The sequence below is a fragment of the Ranitomeya variabilis genome, chromosome 3, assembly GCF_051348905.1.
Source record: "Ranitomeya variabilis isolate aRanVar5 chromosome 3, aRanVar5.hap1, whole genome shotgun sequence".
Classification (NCBI taxonomy): Eukaryota; Metazoa; Chordata; class Amphibia; order Anura; family Dendrobatidae; genus Ranitomeya; species Ranitomeya variabilis.
Window position 1 is genome coordinate 740,683,894 of NC_135234.1, and position 24,661 is coordinate 740,708,554.

A 24,661-nucleotide genomic window follows, 5' to 3' on the forward strand; every position below is an offset into this window, starting at 1 on the left:
CATTTTTTTTATTTTTTTAATTATTTTTAAACATTCTATCTTTTACTATAGATGCTGCAAAAGCAGCATCTATAGTAAAAAGTTGGTCACACTTGTCAAACGCTATGTTTGACAAGTGTGACCAACCTGTCAGTCAGTTTTCCAAGCGATGCTACAGATCGCTTGGAAAACCTTAGCATTCTGCAAGCTAATTACGCTTGCAGAATGCTAAAAAAAAACGCGGAAAAAACGGAAAAAAAACGCAAAAAAACTGCGGATTTCTTGCAGAAAATTTCCGGTTTTCTTCAGGAAATTTCTGCAAGAAATCCGGACGTGTGCACATACCCTTAGGCCATGTGCACACGTTCAGGATTTTTCGCGTTTTTTTCGCGTTTTTTCGCTATAAAAACGTGATAAAAACACGAAAAAAACGCTAACCTATGCCTCCTATTACAGTGTATTCCGCATTTTTTGTGCAAATGTTGCGATTTTTTTCCGCAAAAAAATCGCATCGCGGAAAAAAAAGCAACATGTTCATTAAAAATGCGGAATTGCGGGGATTCCGCACACCTAGGAGTGCATTGATCTGCTTACTTCCCACACGGGGCTGTGCACACCATGCGGGAAGTAAGCAGATTATGTGCGGTTGGTACCCAGGGTGGAGGAGAGGAGACTCTCCTCCACGGACTGGGCACCATATAATTGGTCAAAAAAAAAAGAATTAAAATAAAAAATAGTGATATACTCACCTTCGATGTCTTCCCGCCTCTCAGGTGCATGCTGCCCCTTCGGTTCCTGTAGCTGGTGTGTGGTTCAGGACCTGCGATGACGTCACTGTCCTGTGATTGGTCGAGAACGGTCATGTGACCGCGACGTCATGGAAGGTCCTGCGCGCACACACCATCTATACGGAACGGACGCCGCTGAGGTCTGCAGGTGAGTATAAGCATTTTTTTATTTTTTTTATTATTTTTAAACATTCTATCTTTTACTATAGATGCTGCATAAGCAGCATCTATAGTAAAAAGTTGGTCACACTTGTCAAACACTATGTTTGACAAGTGTGACCAACCGGTCAGTCAGTTTTCCAAGCGATGCTACAGATCGCTTGGAAAACTTTAGCATTCTGCAAGCTAATTACGCTTGCAGAATGCTAAAAAAACGCGAAAAAAAAAGGAAAAAAAAAAACGCAAAAAAAAAAATGCGGATTTCTTGCAGAAAATTTCCGGTTTTCTTCAGGAAATTTCTGCTACAAATCCGGATGTGTGCACATACCCTAAGGGTATGTGCACACGTCAGGATTTCTTGCAGAAATTTCCTGAAGAAAACCGGAAATTTTCTGCAAGAAATCCGCTTTTTTTTTTTTGCGGTTTTTTTCACGGTTTTTTTTTTTTTTTTAGCATTTTGCAAGCGTAATTAGCTTGCAGAATGCTAAAGTTTTTCAAGCGATCTGTAGCATCGCTTGGAAAACTGACTGACAGGTTGGTCACACTTGTCAAACATAGTGTTTGACAAGTGTGACCAAACTTTTTACTATAGATGCAGCTTATGCAGCATCTATAGTAAAAGATAGAATGTTTAAAAATAATAAAAAAAATTAAAAAATGGTTATACTCACCCTCTGCAGACAGCTGATAACCTCAGCGGCGTCCGTTCCTATAGATGCCGGTGTGGTTCAGGACCTTCGCTGACGTCGCGGTCACGTGAGCGGTCACATGACTGGTCTCGCGACCAATCACAAGACAGCGACGTCATCGCAGGTCCTGAACCACACCATCTATAGGAACCGAAGCAGCAGCATGCAGGCGGGAACACTCCGGGGGCCATCGAAGGTGAGTATATGACTATTTTTTATTTTAATTCTTTTTTTTTTTACCAATTATACGGTGCCCAGTCCGTGGAGGAGAGTCTCCTCTCCTCCACCCTGGGTACCAACCGCACATGATCTGCTTACTTCCCGCATGGTGTGCACAGCCCCGTGCGGGAAGTAAGCAGATCAATGCACTCCTAGGTGTGCGGAATGCCCGCAATTCCGCATTTTTAATGAACATGTTGCTTTTTTTTCCGCGATGCGATTTTTTTCGCGGAAAAAAATGCAACATTTGCACAAAAAATGCGGAATACACTGTAAATAATAAGAGGCATAGGTTAGCGTTTTTTTCACGTTTTTATCACGTTTTTATAGCGAAAAAACTCGAAAAAAACCGCGAAAAATACTGAACGTGTGCACATGGCCTAAAGGTACCGTCACATTAAGCGACGCTGCAGCGATATAGACAACGATGCCGATCGCTGCAGCGTCGCTGTTTCATCGTTGTGTGGTCGCTGGAGAGCTGTCACACAGACAGCTCTCCAGCGACCAACGATGCCGAAGTCCCCGGGTAACCAGGGTAAACATCGGGTTGCTAAGCGCAGGGCCGCGCTTAGTAACCCGATGTTTACCCTGGTTACCAGTGTAAGTGTAAAAAAAAACAAACAGTACATACTTACATTTCGGTGCCTGTCGCTTCCCCCGGCGTCCGCTTCCCTGCACTGTGTAAGCGCCGGCCCTAAAGCACAGCGGTGACGTCACCGCTGTGCTTTGCTTTACGGCCGGCACTGACACATTCAGTGCAGGAAGCTCTGAGCAGCAGCGCGGACGCCGGGGTACGTGACAGACATCAGAAGGTGAGTATGTAGTGTTTTTTTTTTTTTTACTTTTACAATGGTAACCAGGGTAAATATCGTGTTACTAAGCGCGGCCCTGCACTTAGTAACCCGATATTTACCCTGGTTACCATTGTAAAACATTGCTGGCATCGTTGCTTTTGCTGTCAAACACAACGATACACGCCGATCTGACGACCAAATAAAGTTCTGGACTTCTAGCTCCGACCAACGATATCACAGCAGGATCCAGATCGCTGCTGCGTGTCAAACACAACGATATCGCTATCCAGGACGCTGCAACGTCACGGATCGTTATCGTTATCGTTGGAAAGTTGGTCAGTGTGAAGGTACCTTTAAACAAGAAAAGATAACGGGGCAGTCTTGATCTTTCTGTTTAAATACAATTGCTAATGACTGTGCGTGGACTTACATTTAAAAGTCCCCAAAACAAGTCATCGGAAGCCACCAATATGGACAGGTTTGGCAGTTCAGTGGGTGTGGGCCCCCTGACATATGCTTGTTGGGGGAGATAAGGATCTAACATGCCCAATATGGGACTGCAGATCCTTTTTTTCTCTAGAGATAAGTTACCACCGGAGGAGTCTAGCTTCCACTCTCTGGTAAAGAACACTGGAATGCTAAGGTTTAGTGAATATACATTTTCTTTCCTCCCTTACCTGGCTAATCCATGTTTTTGGAAGAGGAAGCTCTTCGTTTTGTTTTTTTGTGTTCACCGTGTCCTTTTGATCTTATCTGGATTCTAGAAAGCACTCCTATTTCAAAACTTAAATTGTCAGTAAAAGTGTCCATCAGTCACCTTCCGAAAGGCAAATCTCCCCCCTAAGTTTTGTTTATCCTGAAATGTGAGTCAAGCTGGAGTCATTCCCCGAGGATCAGGCACTTGATGATCCTTAGTCAGTTGGTGACTCATCCAGAACTGTTATCCTTCTTCCCAAACCCTCGATCCTAATTCCCGACTTCTTGGAAGATGAATGCGGGTGGTTTAGAAGATGTAATTGCACGTGATCCATACTGTGTAAGCCTATGGATTTACACGCCACTTCAGCTAAACCAGCTGATCGTGTGGGAGAATTTTTTTTTCATCTTGCATGACAGTCCTGTTCTGTTCTTCTCAGGGTCTCAGGAAATGTTGGATTGTAAGCCTAGTTTTGTTAGTGATTTACTTTTGGGACCAATATAGCCGAACACACAATATCTGTACGCTAGGTATTGAAGGCATCCAAAATCCCACCACTATTGATCCCAGACCGGCTAATTTCCATACTTTCTCACAGGAGGCCTTGCGAATCACTAGATAGATCTCCACAAAGAGACGCTAATATGTTTCCACTGGTATTGGTTATGTGCACACTGTGGCTTTAACATGCCAAGTTACACGTCAGGAAAATGTTGGCGGTCGTTTTCCTGAAGCGTCTTTGTCTGATGTCTTTTTGGACGTTTTTACCCTCCATCTCCGGTGTCTTTGCTCTATACTTTCAACTTACATAGAGCATGTGGCTTCCAAGTGAAGGCACCTGCTGAACACGCTACTCACCAGTTTTCACAAGTGAGAAATTATGCAGAAAACCTGTTGAACTATCAGGCATGGCATACGTCCAACTAACCACCCTGCACTTGGCTTGTTCCGCATGGCCATGTTTTAGCATCTGCAGTGCATCCACAATATCCAGTCCTTTTATTTATTTTTTTTTTATATACATTTTCCAAAGGTCATGTCAGTAGAATCAACCGTCCTAAGCCTTCTATATGGGCATGTAGGTCATGGAGGGTTGAATTAAATGATACCTTGATATCTGTGATTCGATGTCTAATCTGAAGAAATTCACCTTTTTCTTATATGAAAATGAGCCAAGATCTCCGCCTCCTTTCATTTATAATAATCTCTGGAGGCAGATTCTCAGGGAGATTCATGTCTGGCCCATAGATCTTAACAGCTCATTTACATATTTTGTGGATTTCTCTGGAATAAGACATCACATCACTCTTATCAAGGTATCATTTTATTCAGCTTCCTATGATCTGCATGCCCATATAGATGGCTTAGGAGAGTTGATCCTTCTGACACATTCTCTTAAGTCATATTTGGTTCATCATGGTTTTTTAGGTGCTGTAGTCATAACAAAAAGTGACCTAGAGAAAAATGTTAGTGATTTATGAACCCTATATGGCCAATACTTTTGATCTTAAAAAGATAAGCCACCAAACTCTAAAAACAAACCATTTATTTTTGCCCCACTAAGAATCAATAAAGCGTCTAAAAAAAAAAAAAAAATCTCTAGGTTGTCTGACCCATCAAGGGTGATTTAAATGTGCAGGTAATAAAGAATCAAATGGGTTAAATCTGCGTCACCATGTGGAAAAGATGAAGGATCCCATTTTGAGGGGACAGTAGGTGGTTTTTGTCAATGTGTTTTCGAAGTATACATACTTCTTCTTCAGGACAACTCCGAAAACCACGATTGTGGTTGCCCTGAAGAAGTATGTATACTTAGAAACTCGTTGACCATCTACCTACTGTATACTCGGATTGGCATCCTTCATCTTTTCCACATGGCAGCGCAGATTTAACCCATTCACTTCTCCATTAACCGCTCGTTTCATCCTCGTGGGTCTGCAGCAGCCTAAGCGTTATCAAGTGGTTGTGGTCACACAACCTGACCAGGTGAGCACCATTAGACAATTTTCTTTAGCATTTTACCCAGAGAAGACCCTAGTTGCGCTTTGCGTCTTTCCAGTCGTCTTTAATTTGGACCAAGGGTGATTGGACGTTTTGGTTTAGACATCAGGCTTACACAATCTGGCTGCTGAGCTTGAATTTATTTTGGCCTCATTTAGGCAGCCATGTTCTTCAGGTTTACATCAATGCATCTCCAGATGTTTCTATCTTTTAAGTTTTTATGCTGCAGCTATTCTCCAGTGACAATTCGGTGTCTTGGCTGATTTTATGTAGGACAGTTGACCTCCTCATCCACTCTTAACTTCCCTTTTGTTCCAAAAAGTACAAAAAAAGTTTCCTTTGGGCCATTTGTGTGCACAATAAATGGTAAACAGTAATAGCCCTCCTGTTTCCATCAAAGGGAAGATTAAGCCCTTGGAGGGTCAGAGAGGTGAGCTTTTAATCTAGTTTGATAATGTGTTGTTGATGGAGCCATAGTTACTTGTCTTGCTGAAATAATCCTTGATAGGAGCTTCTTGGGCTACAGGCGGATCATTATCAAGCAAAAAATGCAGGGTTGTCTTTCCCAGGAATTCGTAGATATGGGGTCCGTCAGCCAAGAGTTAAACAAATAGAAAAAAATGCAAATCCTTCAAACAATTGTCCATTTTGTTTTTCTGTACCCTTTCAAAAGAAAAAAACACAAACAATCGCCCACTATAATGATGGACTGATATACGGTAATTCTGTGGGGATATCATACCACTCTGGTGATCTGTAATTAATGGACCATATTGAATTGTAAGGTCCAAAGATGAAAAGTCTTGGTTTTTTTTTTTTTAAGGCTTGTCGTATAGTGAGTTTCACACCTTTTGCTCATATAACTATTTATGACCTGAACAACATGAGTAACTGTGATATTTGTCTTTATTCTTATGATGTGATTATAAATATCCTTTCTTTGCTGATGATCCTGGGTGTGTTTTTTTAGGGAGTTAGGATATTAGGCCATAAGTCTTTAGATGCAGGGCTGTGGAGTCAGTAAGCCAAACCTCCCGACTCCTCAGTTTCCATGACTCCGACTCCACCAAAATGGGCTCTGACTCCACAGCCCTGTTAAGATGGTCAATCAGCTGTCACCAAATGCTATTTCCTCACTACAACCAACTATGTACATGGACACTTAACGGAGTTGGACCAAGTTTGGTAGTTATCCCATGGGTTAGGGGGTAACGTCCTGATCCACTACCTAAAATTGGGCACTGAAGAGCTCTGTCTTAATGGAGCAGAGATCAAGAAAGCGCACCTACGTTCCATTTTTAAGTGGAAGTGTCAAAAGCCAGCCAACACGTGCTTGACCTCTGCTCCCTTCAGACAGGCCTGTTTTTGGGAATGGTTGGGGTCCCTGTAGGTGCAACCCCCGCTATCGGGAATAACTTCCAAACTTGGTACAACCCCTTTAACTTATCTGAACTTTCTTGTATTGTCAATGGGAGAGAAGGAGAATAAGCTACTGCCGACAACCTCTGGTGGCAGCTTATCTCCTTTGAGAATAAATGTTCAGGTATATTGAAAACCATCATGTCTGGTCCTTCTTTTTTATGCCATCAGGATACGTTGGTGACACCGCCAGTTACCTAGATGATTGAACCAGCTGAGGTAATTGGATCTGGCCAATCAATCGACTATCGTCTGTGTGTGTGACCACCATTAAGGGCAGAAAGCGCATTGCCTTCAGGTCCTGTAACCACCTATCTAGTATGAAACCTCCTTGTGTTACAGTTAAAAGCTCTGTTGCGGAGATTTTTCCCACTAATGGTGATACTTGTAAGGGACTATACCTTGGAACATGACACTTCTTCTTTTTTACGTGGATTTGCAGTGTTGCCTACTGCAGATGCTCATGAGGAAAAACCCCATAACTCATTGGGGCTAATAAGCATGTGGCTCCCCGCTGTAATATTCATGTTCAGACTACAAGAAGTGACTTGTTATCCACACATGGGACATTGGGACTCTTGATTTCATGATGGTGTGGTTCACTAATTCTACCCCATTGATCACGTTTACCAACCATTTGGTGGGAAAATATCTCTTTTTATGAGTACCTTGCGTGACCTGTAGTGTTTAGACATTTACCCAAATATATGTTTTTTTGGTCACTCACTGAAGTTCTGGTGGAATGAACCTCATGAAAAGGAAAGCCAGTAGGCTACATCCATGTTGTTGTTTTTTTTCAGCACACCTCCGTTTTCTCTCCCATGGCGGTGAGGTTGGGCATGGCTGTGTGTTTACATCGCTAGCAACAGGACCACTTGCTTTGGTTTTGTGATTCTTAGGACATCAGCCTTTTCGAGGATTAAAAGGGACAATACAGCATGATGTGTGGAGTCAATTAAGCATGGAGGTTTTTACAAACTTGAGTATCCCATCACATGTGACACTGTAAATATCCCCAGCACAATTACGTGGGATTTGTCAATGGGACATAAATCCTATCTGCCAACCTGTTTTCAATGAATGTCCCTCCCGGCCGTGCTGTTCTAGCATTTCAATGTTGCGTAGATTACCGGTAATCGTTGGTTTTTAGACAATGCTGCAAGTTTAAGGTTCTGGTTTCTGAAATCATTACTTTAAATTTGGTGATTTACTGTAATTTGAGAAAAAAGAAAACCATGAAATGTTTATACGGGTGAATTGGTTCATCAATATAATATGTAGTCTGGCAATAGGAAAAGCAACCTAAAAAGTTGGGTAAAAGGTGCACATTTCTTGGCTCCTTTTGGCCTCTTGGTTCCACAAAGTGTTTATAGTGAATTATTTTAAGTGCCTTCAAGGTCCGTCATAGTAGCCAGGTAGATATCATCATGTCTGGTTCAGTGGATCAACTTTACTACATTAAGGCAGCTGAAAAAATGTTCCCATGGTGGTATAGTCCTATAATGGCACAAGATAGACCCAATGGATATAGGCAGTTTTTGACCAGTTTCCATTGATCCACCCATAGATATTTTACAGGCATCTCTACCATGAATGACCGGAAGACTGGTTCAGAACCATCTCATGGGAAATGTAGTGAAGTAATGTTGCCTATCTTGAAGAACTTGTCGAGGGTTGCAGATGGGTAGACTCTGTTGGGCAGATAGTGCAGACTGCCAAATCTGTGATGTTGGGATATGTACAGTAAATGGTCTGGAAAACTAGTATGTCAGTAAACCAAGGTCTTCTTCACACTAGGGGGGTACATGGCAGTGAAATCTTCAATAGAGCTAATCTGCGTTGGGCCTGCCAGGTACTCTGGTGTGTACGTACTTCATGAGAAAATGATGCCACCTTTGACTTTACCCCTTTACAGGTCTTCGGCCTCCATAATTAAGGGGCAATTACTTTTTAGTAATAAACAAGTCTCTGGTCTTCTTAGCTAGTGTCTACGTATGGAGGAACATAACAGGGTTTGTCACAGCATATTGATTACCAATTCTCAAGATGGGTCATCAGTACCAGATTGACAGAGGTCCAACACCAATCAGCTGCTATCTGCTCCGTCTGGATGTAAACACTTTGATTGGAGCTGCAAAGTTCAGCTCCATTTATTGAGTAGCAGCTGCTACTGGGCACTGAAGAACAGCTCCTATAAATTGGGTAGGTCCTCAATATACTGTGACCAAGAGGTTGTCTACTACTGAACAGCCACTTATTAATGGTATTAATGGAGAAAAAATATATAAAAATGGATGCTCTCCTCCTGGACTTGCGCCACTCTCCTACTCATTGCTTCCTCCCACTCAGGTCTCCATGTTGGGTGGTTGGGGAGTGTCACATGAACATTGATGTCAGGAGACCTACAGGGGAGAAAGAGGTAGAACTGTACAGAGGAACGAACAGTTTGTCAGTCTTTTTTTCCCACCTCCCTTGTACTATTAATAAGGGGTCGTTCATTAGTGGACAGACCCCTTAAGGAAATGTGCAAACGGGTCGTATCTGCAGTGGTAAAAACCATTGCAAGAAATGCTGCGGATCTGTGGTTTACTGACAATCCAGTCCATAGCGCCTTTCAGTCTATGCTGTGCCGTGAAATCTAATCTACAAAACTGCTATAATCCAATGCAAAATAATTTCTAATTATGTCAGATGTATGAGCGTAGGGGCAAAATGCGTGATCTCACTAATAGTGATGGGCAAACCTGAACCGTAAAGCTTGAGAGTTCTGCACCGAACGTCTATTGTCAGCGCACGGACCCTGAACACTGACTTCTCCAGGAAGTCTGTGTTACTGTTCCAGTTCAGCACCCCAAAAATCGTCTGTTTCCCATGTTACTACCAGCGACAGTAGTCGTCTCATCAGCCTGACGCCTGTGACCGGCGGTAACCTTTTTACCGCTGGTCGCAGCTGCTGGGTCACATACTGTCATCTGACAGCGTTGGAATCGCTGCTCTCTGAATGGCAGTAACTATCTCACCGCCGACCAGAGCTCGCGTTTGCCGCACAGATGACAGCGTGGCAAACAACGGATGCTCAGGCCCCCCCATTCAGATGAATGGGGTTCGAGTTCCCAAATCAACATTTATTTATTTTTTTTTAAATGATCTGCGGGACCCACCAGACCCAGACATCCATAGGTTTGCCCATCACTACTCTGATGATTGTTTGCAAATATTGTGCAGGTTTCAAGCAACAGGTAAATGAGGCCAATCGATACAATACAGCAAGTGGATTCCTACTTGGAAGGCTTCTTTTACACTTGCCGTGTTTTTGCGGCCCCAATACATTTCTATGGGGCCGCAAAAACGGGCCGGAAAAAAAAAAACACGCAATTTTTCTGCACCTGTCATTGGTTCCGTAGGCTCATGCTGTCCTATGTAGTCAGTGGCCACCAAGAGAGCGCCTCACCATGTATTTATTCCTCAGCCAATTGGAGAGGAACAGTAGATTTTTTTTTTTCTGCCTATTCTCTGTTCCAGGAGCCGTGCTTGTAGTCTGCTAATGGAGACTTTGGGGTTAATAATCTAGAAGTGAGTAACCCCTAGTCCTCCTCACTGTTAATTTGTTTGGAACCGTTTCAAAGCAACTAAAGTGATTAGCAGGTTATGGTCTCTCAGTAATGTCAGTACAGGAGTCATTAAACCTGCATAAGAAACCGTGACTGATACTGATGTCAGCACTTGTGATGCCTGTGACCTACACATTCACGTCTCGTAATAGAAGGAAATGCAAAATATGCTGTGCGTTAACTGGACATCGCTACAATTAAAGGGAATCTATCACCAGGATTGCGTTCCTCCATTTGACAGCAGCATGATGCAGGGACAGAGACCTTGATTCCAGCGATGTATCACTTACTGGGCTGTTTGCTGTCATTTTGATCAAATCATTGTTTAATCTGCCACAGTTCTCTGCTGAGCTGTGTGTAACACAGCCCACACCACTCATTGTCCGCTTTGTGTGTGCACTGTGTATAGGCAGAAAGCTGACAATCAGTGGTGATGGTGGCGTAAGACAGAGCTCATGATTATTGTAGACTATATTCCGGCAGGTTTAATAGTCCTCTAGTGATTTACAAAAACTACAGCAAGCAGCCCAATCAGTGATAAATCACTGGAATCGGGGTCTCTATCTTTACATTATGCTTCTGTCATTTTAGGTGACAAGAACAGAACAAAATTTATTTTACTTTCATGCCCTTTCAAAGGGGGTGTCTTGTTTTCAAATAATTGGGAGTTCTGTTATAATAAACCCCCCCCTTCCCCATTAGTTATCAGAGTGTAATAACAAACATTGTTTTGGTCTGGAGGACCCAAACGTTAGATAGACAGCTCTTCGTTTTCTATGTGTGCCATGTAATGCTTCATTTCTACTGTGGGGGCACTGCAGGGGAATTGAACATTTGCTGTTGGGTTCGGCTCCTTTCACACTGTGTTCAGGCACCCATTCAGTGGCTCCGTCGGGGGCTTACATCCGCGCCTCCTACAAAACGGGATTCAGTCATATGCGCTGACCGGGCCATGGACCCTAATTGTACCGAGAGAGTCAACATGTGCGGCGTTGTGCATCATTTTGGGGCGAGTGCGCCTACAGGAGGTGCGTCTGACTGTCCCTTTCCAGTAGGTGCACACGCCCGAAAATGATGCTCAACACCGCACATGTTGACTCTGTCGGTACCCTTAGTCCATGGCCCTGTTGGCGCATACGCCTGAATCCTGTTTTGTGGTGGGTTCGGACTAAGGCCCCAACGGAGCCACTGAACACTCACCCAGTTGGGTCCCTCATTGTCAGTGGACCTCAATAAATCTATTTGCCTTCACACAGAAATTCCTAAAGGAGACGTGATGCTCTCTCTTTTGGGGATTGTCGGAGTCCCAACCATTGGTCCCCTGTCAATCCGTTTACGATGGTAACGTTTTATGCATATGCCATGCTTAATATAGGAAAAGCCTTTTCGGGTATGTGCACATGGGAGTATACACAGAGGCGGAACACCGCTTATTGTGGGTGGGATTTTTAGGAAATCCCATCCAAACGCTTCAGAGAAAAAAATCTGCAGCGTAAATTAACCAGTCCTGCAGATTTATTATCTGGAGCGTGGCAATTTATATTGCGGATCTCACTCTTTGCAGTGCCAAGGGTGAATTCTGCCACGTTTCCGCAAGGAAGTCCTCAGCAAAATCAACAGTCAGACCCTAAAATGCGCTCAACTGATATAAAATTCTCTTTAAAGAATCATTCCCAGCAAAACACCTATCCCCTAATCCCTTATACAAGCCTCATGTAGTGCTGGGGCATTAATATACTTGCCAATTGCCATCTACCCAGGGTTGGTGCGGTCGTCTTCTGACCCGCGTGACCGCTCCTTATCTTTGCCGCCTCACTTAGGGACCACCATGCTACTTCCCCACTATAAACATGTGGAGCCTCAGAACAAAGCAACATAGACTTACATTGTGAAAGGGACGTCCGGTGCACACATTTACCGCTGTGTGATCCAACGAGTCTGAGGTCACGAGATCCAGAACAGGAACGGTCCCGGGAAGATGGCCATGAATAAGTACTTTAATGCACAACCCCTATTGACCAACTCCTTTAGAGGGGATTACTTTATATATTTTTTTGTTTTGTTGGGAGTGCTTCTTTAAAGGAGTTGTCCCCTCACAATCGGTGAGCTCAGTCGGTTTTCCTTTGAGGGCACAAGCTCCTCCTGAGCTCATTGATGGGAGGTAGCGCTGTTGACGTGATGCCAGCACTGCAGTTAAACAAGACTGGGGCAGCTGTGAAGACTCTACTCTTCCTTCCCGGAACCAGAGCAACGACGTCATGTTAGCACTGCAGATAAACAAGACTGGGGCAGCTGTGAAGACTCTACTCTTCCTTCCCGGAACCAGAGCAACGACGTCATGTTAGCACTGCAGATAAACAAGACTGGGGCAGCTGTGAAGACTCTACTCTTCCTTCCCGGAACCAGAGCAACGACGTCATGTTAGCGCTGCAGACAAACGAGACTGTGGCAGCAGCGGAGGCTCTGCTCTGGACCCGGGAAAGGAGCGTAATGACGTGATGTCCGCGTGGGGCAGCGGTGAAGACTCTGCTCTGGACCTGGGAAGAGTGAATAATACTCATGTAGTAATTTAAAACAAAAAACACGGACTTGGCTTATACCCAAAAGTTTTTTGAAAGGAAGAAACCCCTTTAAGCTAATGTGAGGGAACTTGATGACACTGGTGTAATTGTCCTTTTTAATTAGATGAAATTTGCAGGCATTGCCCGGTATGGTGTGTCCTCCCAATAAATGTACAACGCAGAGCTAATTGTGGTCTGTGAGATGAGGCCTTGTCACTCCTTGTGTGAGGAGAGCAGATTATCTCATCCCAGTTTTTCCCACCCCTTTTCCTAAAGGGTCTTTTGTCTGTTTCCATGACCAGCCCCACTATTGGCAGGAAAGTGTAGTGGGAGTTCTGTAAACCGGCAGGGAATCTATACACTGGCGTCACGAAGAAGTCAGGCATCAAGGCTTTGGAGTTGGTCTATATGACCTTCACAGGGGGCCTCTCAAAAGGAGAGCTGTTCCTCTTGTGCTCTAATAGCAGCGGGGAGGTCGGTGTGGCCTTTGTTCAACAAAGCAGAAAAGAAAGCAACAAGGAGCAAATGGTTGGCTTTATGAAGCAATTGCTGAGTCAGTGCCTCTGGGGAAACGCTCTCTGTGAGTGTCGGAATGACCAGCAACATGTGGGATTCCCTAAGTCTGCTTCTCTTACTCCCCCATCGACTGGGCAGCTTAGTTCATGTTCTCGTAATTGTACTGACGTAGATTGTTAGGGCCGTGTAAACAATTTGTATACGTGGGGGCAAAAAATGTTGTAACGACTCGTTAATGCAATCATTGGATTCTGTCTTGAGGCCCTGGGGTTCTGGTTTTTGAAAACCAACAAAGTCAACATCTGCTTGAAGTTTCCATGGTTCCTAATGTTTACAAGGAATTTCTTTGGTTCTCTTGTTTCATCGTAAACTCCGGATTAATTGGCTTCCAATGAAAATCAGAGGACACACTTCATAAATGAATAACTTGGGGTGGGGGGGGGGGAGGAAAAGTTACATAAATGCCATGGGGATAGGGAGGCAAATTTGTGTCTTGTTGCTTCTGGTGGACCATGGGTGGGAGAAAGGCTTCAAGAGTTGAGGGTAGGGTATGGTCACACTGGGTTTTTTTTTTTTGTTTTTTTTTAAATGGATTTTTCTGGTATGAAAATGAACACAGAAAAAAAACTTTCCTGGTGTGTTTTTGGCATATTCTTTGAATGGGGCATTTCCCAGCTTCATTTGATCCAGTAGTCAAATTTAGGCTACGTTCACATTTGCGTTGTGCGCCGCAGCGTCGGCGCCACAGCGCACAACGCAAACAAAAACGCGGCAAAACGCACGCTAAAACGCTGCGTTTTGCGCCGCATGCGTCCTTTTTGGCCGAAAGTTGGACGCAAAAAAAATGCAACTTGAAGCGTTTCTTGCGTCCAACGCTTGCGGCCATGCGGCGCAAAACGCAGCACAACGCATGTCCATGCGCCCCCATACTAAATATAGGGGCGCATGACGCATGCGGCGACGCTGCGGCGCCCGACGCTGCGGCGCTGACCGCAAATGTGAACGTAGCCTTAGAGGGTCATTTTAATTAGCCCAAAGTCAATTGACAAGTTACTTATTTTTTCACATGAATACAGGATGCTCATTCAAAGAGTATTCAAAGCATTTTTTTTATTCTGTGGATTTGGAGAAAAATCTACAAAATCCACTCCAGAAAGCCCTGCTTCAGATCATTGCTTGCTTTTCAAAAGGATCCTACGGCTATATTGACAAGCAGCGTTTTTGTTTTTTTTCTCCAGCCAAAAACTCCATGTAAAAAAATAAAATAAAAAAAAAATGGTTTTCAAAACACCCATTTTGCTGCGTTTTTGTGGAGCTTTTTGGGTGTGGCATACAAAATTGACAGGAAAAAAAAATGTGTGCATAAATTCTGAAATCTCATAGCTTTTGTTGTGACTATAAAAAGCAGCTTTTTATTTGCATAAAAAAAAGGGTATAGCCAGATGTTGCGGATTTGCTGTGTAAATTTTTGCAGAAAGTGACAAGGAACAATTTTGCACCAAATTGTGCAAATTCTGCAAAGTTTCCCTATGAAAAGCAGTCACATTTCTAAAACTAAAAGGGGGAAAACACTCTCTGCTTTACTCCCCATGTCAGCACAGTTCTGGTCCCTCACTTTGCCTTGAGTAATGGTTTGTCGATGTTCACAGGGGGACACATCACATCTTCACTGGAGGTACAGCCGCACATGCATGGGAGCAAACACCAGATATTCGTAGTAAAAAACTGAAATGCCCACGGGTGCTACACGTCAAGACAAGATGTCCAGTGCCAGGCTGAATAGGTTCTGTCAGAAGACTCCAGTTTGCAGCTTGGGGGAAGGAATTTTAAGGTTTCTAATCCTGAAGATCTCGTGGTCAGAAATGGTGGTTTATGAGCACACTGAGCTTCTTCTGTGGGTCATCTTGAGTCCATATGTTTCGTTCTACATCTTCACACTGCAGCTTTGTCCCACAAGTGATGACAGGGATAAGCAAGCCTTTATTTACTAAGCAAATATTGCTTGGTTTTTAGTGTACCTTCAAGTATAGATGCTTCGCTCTTCTCTGACAAGGAGGCTGTTTGAGTTGACATGGTCTTTATGACTCACGCCTCCATTTGCTTACACGCCTGTGTTACTTGATGTCATTTCCAGTGAAATCAGAATTTTGTAATTGCCTGTAATGTTTTCTTAACCTTAGGAGGGTGAGTTATAAAAGCAAAATGAACAAGGCAGAGAAGGGGGAAGGGGTCATCACTACTGTCCATATACTCCTTGATTGTACATAAAAGTATATATTCCCTGGTTATACTCCTTCCACTATTGCTTACATAGGGTTGTTGAAGAACTGACTTTGTTTCTAAGTTTTTTTCATTTGGCCACCATGATAAAGTGTAATGGAGAAGGTGTAATGGCAGTCTGATGGACACCACCGATGGCACCATGTGGAATAACCCTGAATTACTAGCATTTTGGAGTCAGTTGGAAAGCTAAGGCGTTAAATGAGTATTCCCAATAGTTAAAATTGTAGTCTTTAGATTAGATGAGGTCCCGACTGATGGGTCTCCCGCTAGTCCATTCTGAGAAGAACTGGAACAAGTTTCTTAGGAACTTCCCCTCCACCTATGCCTTCTCGCATGCAACAGCAATTCCTCAAGGAAGAGAGGCGTTACACAACCCCTTCAATATTCTTTGTGTTGTGTTTTTGGGTCATCATTAGTGATGAGCGAATATACTCGTTACTCGAGATGTCCCAAGCACGCTTGGGTGGTCTCCGAGTATTTGTTAGTGTTCCGAGATTTAGTTTTCATCGCCTCAGCTGAATGATTTACAGCTATTAGCCAGGCTGAGTACATGTGGGGGTTGCCTGGTTGCTAGGGAATCCTCACATGTAATCAAGCTGGCTAGTAGCTGTAAATTATCCAGCTGCAGCGAAAAAAAACTAAATCTCCGAGCACTAAAAAATACTCTGAGGACACCCGAGCGTGCTCAGGAAATCTCGAGTAACGAGTATATTCGCTCGTCACTAGTCATCATGGATTTTGTTCCCAGGATGGCATCACTCTTGTCCGTTTCTGATATTACGTCTTCATGAAAGTAAATGAGACTGAGCTACAGTACCACACACAACCCATAAATCCATGGTCCTGCTTATCGGGTGGGAAGGGGGATGGAAGGGGATAGTGGTAAAGTTTTGTTTTTTTTTTCTAATCCTAGGCAACCCCTTTGATACTGGGTGCAGTGCAGTTTGTGCACTTAACAGGTGGTCTTATTTTTTTTTTTTTTCCCCACCACTGGTAAGTGGTACAGACTGATACTGGATACAGAACGGAATCTAGTTTCTCTCCATGTTTATAATCTCGTGCTGATGGAATTGTAAAATGTGACAACACAAGAAAAATGTCTTTCAATCAGATTTGGATAAGTAAGCAGTTTTTAACGTCGTAGAATCTTAACGCTAATGTTCACAATAAAGTGAGTGCAAAGTGACAAATTTTTGTCGGAGGAGACACGTCAACATAGCATGATGGTGACCCCATACATGTTAATCTGAGGTTGATCATAGAAGACATTTTCAACCAAAACCATTATTTATCGGATCAAATTTAAAAACCCAAAAGTCATCATCTGGGAAGAAGTCAGCCATTTCAGTCATGCTTAAATTTTTTCCCTCTGAAAACCCACGAAAGATCTTTCCTAAAAGAACGTTCTCGTAAATTTTCCGAAAGGATCATTGCAACTTGTCATTGAACATGTTTGGCCAATTTGACTAAAATATGTGTGGGTGCATCATCGTAACCGTTGCTCATCAGAAGATCATTTTTTTTCAATGGTTTCTCATGCTCACCATCAATCTACTTTTATGTAATGTGTGTGTGGCCACCTACTAGGTATGGTTTTCTCTTTAGCATTGGTTCTCCAACTGGGTTTTTCATCCTATTTGGCTTCAGATAGACCAAGATGGTACCAGGGCCTCACCACTAATGGTGCAAAGCTATGCAAAATACTGCTGAATGAGTCAATTATTTTCGTAAGCTAGAGACTGTGCGAACGCAGATTCCCCAGGTGAGCCTCAATGGTGAGGCCAGCCTTATAGTTTAAGAAGCACTGCTTTAGACCACATCGAGTGGAAGAAATCTAGAAGAGAAAATGGCCAATTTAGGTTAAAAGCTGTTGGACAAATAAGTGTCTTCCCAACCACCTTAGTCATACATTCTGTATTTTGCCTGGGGGTACATGTGTTCTCAATAAAGAAAAAGAAGCAAACTGCTGCACGACACTGAAGTTGTGCTTGTCTTCCCCGAGGATAGTATGAGGACATTGAAAAGTCAGCATTCCTTCTGTTTTGGATTGTTCACACCCCGGTACTAGCTGTGCTTTCTTGGAATATATGCCCGCTTCCGGAATTCTTAATACTGTAGAAAAAGGATTTAAAAAAAATGTTTTTAAGATGAAAACACTTTAAAAATTCTATATGATGTCTTCTCGTGATTGTTGAGTAATTTCTTATTTGTTTTTTGTTTGTTTTTTCACATTCCGATTCTGTTTTTCCTTTCAGCCATATTGAACAAACTACTACATGGCTTGATCCAAGGAAGGCTATGCTTTCTCAGATGAATGTCACTGCTCCTACCAGTCCACCGGTGCAGCAGAACCTCATGAACCCAACAGGTATGCTACAATTTGTCTGTTTTTCATTGGTGAAGTGCTCCTTTTAATGCGTTCAGTCCGCTCTGCACAATTGTTGAATCATTTAGCATAGTTGTGGGTAAAATTGATTGGAGTTTGTGTTGGTTGTTAGATTGTCCTTCTGTTTAGACACTAAAATCTAGTTCTGGTGGTTTTGTCTCGTACAGATGAAAGTTGGGACTGGATCAGTTTCACAAAGCTTTTTATTGATGGTGCATTGGCATAGGGCCATAACAACCTTCTACTCAGTTTTGGTGAAAAAAAAAAATTGGGGAGGTATCGGTTGGATTGGAACTCCTGTTTTTACTTTTTAGTCCTTATTCTTACAAACCTCTGCTTCTTAATGACTCCGATTCTATGTAGAAAACCTGGGGTGGTTTTGTTTTGTGGCATGCTCTATTTGATCCAGTATTATGGAGCTACCAAGAATTGAATTTCTCCATAATATGGAGTCGTCCAAGACATCAAATGGCAGCACATGGAGCGCCTACGATCCCTGTTACAGAGCTACGCCCTCTGCACACGTCTCTCCTGTGTGCAGAATTATTTGCCTTCGTTTCTGAGATTTCCGGAAATTGTATTCAGAAGCATGTGATGTATGGAACTACACAGTAGTATGGATTAGACACTGGCTGTGTTATTACAACTATGTACGGTATGTTTTACCCAGAAATGCTGCATACGGTACTTTGAAAAGCCAGCCAGGGACACTGCTTCTCGGATGAAGACAGAAGCCAGTCCCCGGAAGCTTCTCCCATCCCCTTTTCCCTGAACTGGCACGTCTTTCCCGATACACCCACATATAGGGAACGACCTCTTCGTGTAGGGGAGCAAGGCGGGAAGAAGCTTCGGGGATCCTGCTTTACTTCAACCGAAAACATACATGGCTACAGTAATGCCGCCAGTGTCCGATTCACACTGCCCCTGGTTTATTTAGGCAGCTTGAATCCCGAGACAATTTCCTTTTTTAAACGTCTCCTTTGTCTTGTCATAAGAGTGTTTTAGTTTTACAATTTGTACATTGTGTTATATTTTTATACTGATCAGCCAAATCATTAAATACCAACAAAGCACAAATGACTTCTCAAGGTGGTCTGTGGTATCTGGCGCCAAGATGTTCGCAGTAGATTTTATGTATGGATTACTTTCTCACCTTGCAATCTAGCGTCGACCCTCCTTTTGTTTACATGTTGAAGTCACGTGGCCATCGCGGTCCACAGTAGTGTCATCGTCATTCATCGATGCGACAATTGGTGCTGTAGCTCTGCCAATTTTATAGACCTTTAAGGGTTTATCCATCTCGGAAATATTTGTTGTGAATTTTGGATTCTATGGATAGTACTTGGTATTTCCAGCAAGTCCCACATGCGCTCAATCAGCTTGAGATTTGGGGGAATTTGGAACACGTCCTCCTCTTGATCTGTCTTGTTCTGTAGAACGTTCTTCGAAAAGTGTTTTTCAGTTTGGTGAGGGCATTATCCTGATAGGGGGCTGTGCCATTAAGGAATTTCATGGCCATGAAGTGGGGGTGGGAGAGGGAGGTTGGGGAGTACATTGATCTGTGCAATGTTTTGGTATGTGTTGAGTCATCATAAATCCCACAACGTAAGATTTGCCATCAAAAAAATGTCCACACTGGTTCTTCTTCCCATAGTTCATTTTGGTGCCACCTCTTTCCCAAGTAAATGATGTACATGTACCTGGCCGTTCACAATGATACAAGTGAAAACCTTGATTCTTTGGACCAGGCCATCTTCTTCCCGTTTTCATGCTCAGCTGCCCTTTCCAGGCGTTTTGGGTGGGTGACAGTGGTCCGCATGGACAGGCTGATAGCTCTGCAGTTATACATCCCTGTACACTACAAGCTGTGACGCTCTGTGTTCTGACACCTTTCCATCCTAGTCAGCAGAAGTCTTGTATTGACTGAACCAGGCAGTCTTTCACTTATCAAGAGTTTTGGTAAGCTTTCGGCACCCACCGCTTTACCAATCTTCTTCCATGGACCACTATTGATGAGTACTAATCACTGCATACCCAAAACACCCACAAGACCTAACATTTTTTAGATGATCTGTCAAGTGTCCTCAAGCTATTGCCTCTTGGCCCTTGTCATAGTAGCTCAGCTCAAATCATTAAGCTTTTTTTTTTCTCTCCACCACATCATCTTCAAAAAGTGATATTTCACTTACGGTACTATTACGGTAATTCTAGAATGGACCCACACGTCTGGCAGTGTAGATTTTTGGTTTTTTTTTTTTTTTAAATATTAGTAAGCCTTGAAAAATCTTGCCGCCTTTTCTTCCTCTGCTCACTATACATTATGATTTAAAGTTTTCTCCAAAGTAATCGGAGACAAACCGGATCCTAAGAATGGACTACTTTTTTAAAAAAATGTTTACATTAGCCAATTAGGGCTTTTCTAAACTCTTAACTTTCTGTTGTTCCTTGAAGCACATGTACATTAGCAGCAATGAACAGACCCCACCCACCCTATCTTAGGTATTGAAGTATCTAATGAGCGTGTGCAAAGGTCATTGTGAAGGGAGGGGAAGCAAAGTCAACTATTGTGATTGGTAGATCCTGTGTTATCAGCTGTATATAGAGGTATTACCTATCATTGCAATCCTGCCTCTGATAATAATGAGCCTGCTGAAAACTCTTTTGGAAAGTACAGACAGTATAAACACTCTAAAATAGCTCCAGTTGCCAGTGTGAAAATCACATATTACGATTTTTTTTTTTTACATCCAAGATCGTAATATGGAAAAGAAAATTGTAAAACAATATTGAAAAAATACATGTATCACAAAAATTTGATTTAAACGATAGACCATTTTCTGACAACTCATTCCCTTTTAAATGATTTTCTACTAAGTTTGATGCTGTACGACGTTTAAGAGACTGGACCTATGAAAGTAAATGGAGTGATTAATTTTTAATTTGGCATGGACCTCCATCACCGATGATGAGGCTCTACTAGAAAAAAATTAAAAGTTTGAGAAGCCCTGCTTTAGACCATTAAGGCATAAGATACATTGACCTTTAACACATTAAGCTCTTAAATCTAAATATAGTCATAAACAAGCAATAATGAATTAAGATTAAGCTTTAAAAATCTATTTTTTCAATTATTTTTGTTGTAGGTCCACTTCCAGACGGGTGGGAGCAGGCCCTTACTCCTGAAGGAGAAACGTACTACATAAATCATAAAAACAAGTCCACATCATGGCTAGACCCACGTTTTGGTAAGAGCTTTTTATATTAGTTTATGCCTCAACGGTTTTAATGTTGTTCACGCAAATTTTTGGGAGAACACATCATAAGTCCACTCGTATCTGCAGACAGAATTGGGCTAAGGTCACATAGCATTTGTGGCCACTGTCATGCATATTCCTCCAATATTGTAGATGGATCCAACCATGAAAGGACCTCATTACTTCTCAGTATATGAATTTTTCCCTTGGCTCTCTGTAAGAAGGCTTAGAATGGAGCTTTTTGATATACGGTCTAGACAGACAAATACTGGGCTGGCAAAGGCGAAAATGACTTCCTCTTGGCCTCCACATGGTTAATCGGCACCTTCAGAGACTCCCTTGCTCCACCTTGGCCCAGTAAGTTTTGATTAATTCAGGGAAGAGAGACCACCAGGGTTGCTAACATTGACCTGTTCACTGCCCTAGACTGGAAGCCATGGCAACATTAAATCATATACCTATACTCCTCAACGGTGATCCTAAAATGTCCTCTCAAAAGGTCATGTTTTAAAGATTTCTCATAAAAGGGACAACTAAGTTAACTGATGCACTATCCCAAATTATATCTTCTTTGTAAGAAATCATCAAAAGAAACGTGTTGGGTGGTTCCTGAGGACTTGAGATGATTGGTAGAGAGAATAACTCTAAATATTTTGACTTTACCATCTCACTACTTTTGACCATCTGGGATGTTTGTTAATATGAACAAAGCCTTACCGATTACGATGATGGTTGATTTTCCAGGGCTGTGGAGTCAGTAAGCTAAACCTCCGTCTCCTCAAGTTCCATGACACTGACTCCACCAAAATGGGCTTCTACTCCATAGTCCTACCAGGGCTGTGGAGTCGGTAAGCCAAACCTCCGACTCCTCAATTTCCATGACACCGACTCAGACTCCACCAAAATGGACTCCGACTCCACAGCCCTGTCATTTACGATGATGGTTGATTTCTAACTGTAGAAAGGAGCAGTTTTTTGTTCACCTAATAATGGGTTATCTGCGATTTAAGGAAAAAAATAAAAAAGTAAATTCATGTAGAAATAAATAGCAAAAACTCCATACTACTCAATCTCCTGACACGTCAGCATCGGCACTGTAATAGTCCATGCCAGTCTTTATTTTCTTGTAGTAATGATATCATGTACTCATTTGACTGCTCACACCAGATACTGGCCTCTGTGGTGAGACTAGCGTGAACTGCGCTAGACCTCTGCGGCCAATGATTGGCTGCAGTGGTCACTTGGATGTACGTGATATCATCACTGAAAGACAGTTCTGGAACACCAGAGCATTAGTCGAAGATTGAACAGAGATTTTATTTATTTTTTTATTACTTATTTTTATTTTATCATGTCAGTTCTCACTTTTACCCTTTTTAAGCGAGCTATACAAATTTGGCAAGCCACGATTTGCCATATCCCAGAGGTAGTCTCCATAATCTGGTATCCTATAGAACGTGCCACTTATTTTCTGCTAAATGCTATAGACTTCTGCGCTGTTTATGAAGACTGTAGAGATCAGGTTTATAGGTTCTGTAGATACCTGTAAGGCCGGTCAATGTACCGTTCACTAGATGGTTTATACCTTCTACAAAGCTCTGAACTCAGATTTTTGTCTAATCCTGTTTTGAAATCTCACCTGCTATGAATGAAAAGGGCGATTGTCTTCCAGAATGCCAGTGTCTCAGACACTCCAACTATGAAAGGCATTTGGCGATGGTGTTTGAACAGCAAATGAAGAGAAGATCTCACTACTGGTCTTACCAGTAATGGTCTGTCGGAGAAAATGTAGCTGCCTGTTAGGTGCGATTTATTATCTGATTCTTAGGGCGGCCATACAAATTAGATAGAGGACAACTATATAATGTTTATAGGAACGCCCCGAAAGCTTCTCAAGTGAATGGGAAAAATGGGGTTGGTTGAGAGAGACTTTCTGCATCCGTGGGCCATGTTAGGACAGACATTATAATAACATTTCCTACATCCGGTTAGAAGGACATAATGTTATATTCATCTACCGTTTGGTTGGGTTCTCGACCAGACTAAGTACACAAGATGCCTTGTGAAGGAGAACGAGCGGATCCTGAAATTAGGTGACCTGCCATTATGTTCATGCAGCCTGAATCCTCAGCCAGGTATGAATGTAATTCCCTGAGACGTGGCAGCATTTGAGAGAGAACTACAGGCAGATGCTTCTCAAAAAAGTATCATCACAAAGTTTATTTATTTCAGTTCTTCAATGCAAAAAGTGAAACTCATATATTATATGGAGTCATTACAGAGTGATCTATTTCACGTGTTTATTTCTGTTAACGTTGATGATTATCGCTTACAGCCAATAAAACCCCAAAAGACATTATCTCAGTAAATTTGAATAATTAACAAAAAACACCTGCAAAGGCTTCCTAAGGCTACGTTCACACTTTGCGGGTTTTGCCGCGGATCCGCAGCGCATTTGACACTGCGGATCCGCAGCAGTTTTCCATGCAGGGTACAGTACAATGTTACCCTATGGAAAACAAAACCCGCTGTGCCCACGCTGCGGATTTCCGCGGAAAAAGCCGCGCGGCTTTTCTGCGGAAAAAAAGGAGCATGTCACTTCTTGGTGCAGAATCGCAGCGGTTCTGCACCCATAGAAATGCATTGATCCGCTCACTTTCCGCATGGGGCTGTGCCCACGTTGCGGCAAGTTAAGCGGATAATGTGCAGATGGTACCCGGGGTGGAGGAGAGGAGACTCTCCTCCAGGCCCTGGGAACCATATTTTGGTGTAAAAAAAAGAATTAAAATAAAAAATGATGCTATACTCACCTCTCAGCGCTGCCCGCGGCGTCCGGTCTCAGTTGCTGTGCCGAGCAGGACCTGTGGTGACGTCGCGGTCACATGACCGTGATGACGCCGCGGTCACATGACTGTGACGTCACGAAGGTCCTTGTCGGCACAGCCGCCTGCAGCACCGAGGAGATCGCGACGTCAGAGGGTGAGTATAACCAATTTTTATTATTTTTTACATTACTATTGATGCTGCATATTGCTGCATATGCAGCATCAATAGTATAGGCAGAAACCCGCAGCGGAAACCGCGGAACAAACCGCGATAAATCTGCAGGGATAACCGCAGCGGTTTTGCCCTGCAGATTTATCAATTCCGCTGCGGGATTAACCCGCAGAGCAGGCCGCAAAGTGTGAACGTGGCCTTAGTGTTTAAAAGGTCCCTTAGGGTACTGTCACACTCTGCAACTTTCCAACGATCACGACCAGCGATACGACCTGGCCGTGATCGTTGGAAAGTCGTTGTGTGGTCGC

General features: G+C 42.9%; 1 protein-coding gene across 4 annotated transcripts in view; it reads left to right on the forward strand.

The window, feature by feature from the left end:
* The window catches only part of YAP1 (Yes1 associated transcriptional regulator), a 62,774-nt gene that overhangs the window by 26,791 nt on the left and 11,322 nt on the right, over nucleotides 1-24,661 (forward strand). For 2 of the 4 annotated variants that reach the window (XM_077298485.1, XM_077298486.1), the window contains exons 3-4: nucleotides 17,972-18,084; nucleotides 21,246-21,347. In XM_077298485.1, the coding sequence (XP_077154600.1) occupies nucleotides 17,972-18,084; nucleotides 21,246-21,347 (215 nt within the window). The remainder of the gene's footprint in view (nucleotides 1-17,971; nucleotides 18,085-21,245; nucleotides 21,348-24,661) is intronic. The other 2 variants (XM_077298487.1, XM_077298488.1) reach the window with 1 other exon arrangement.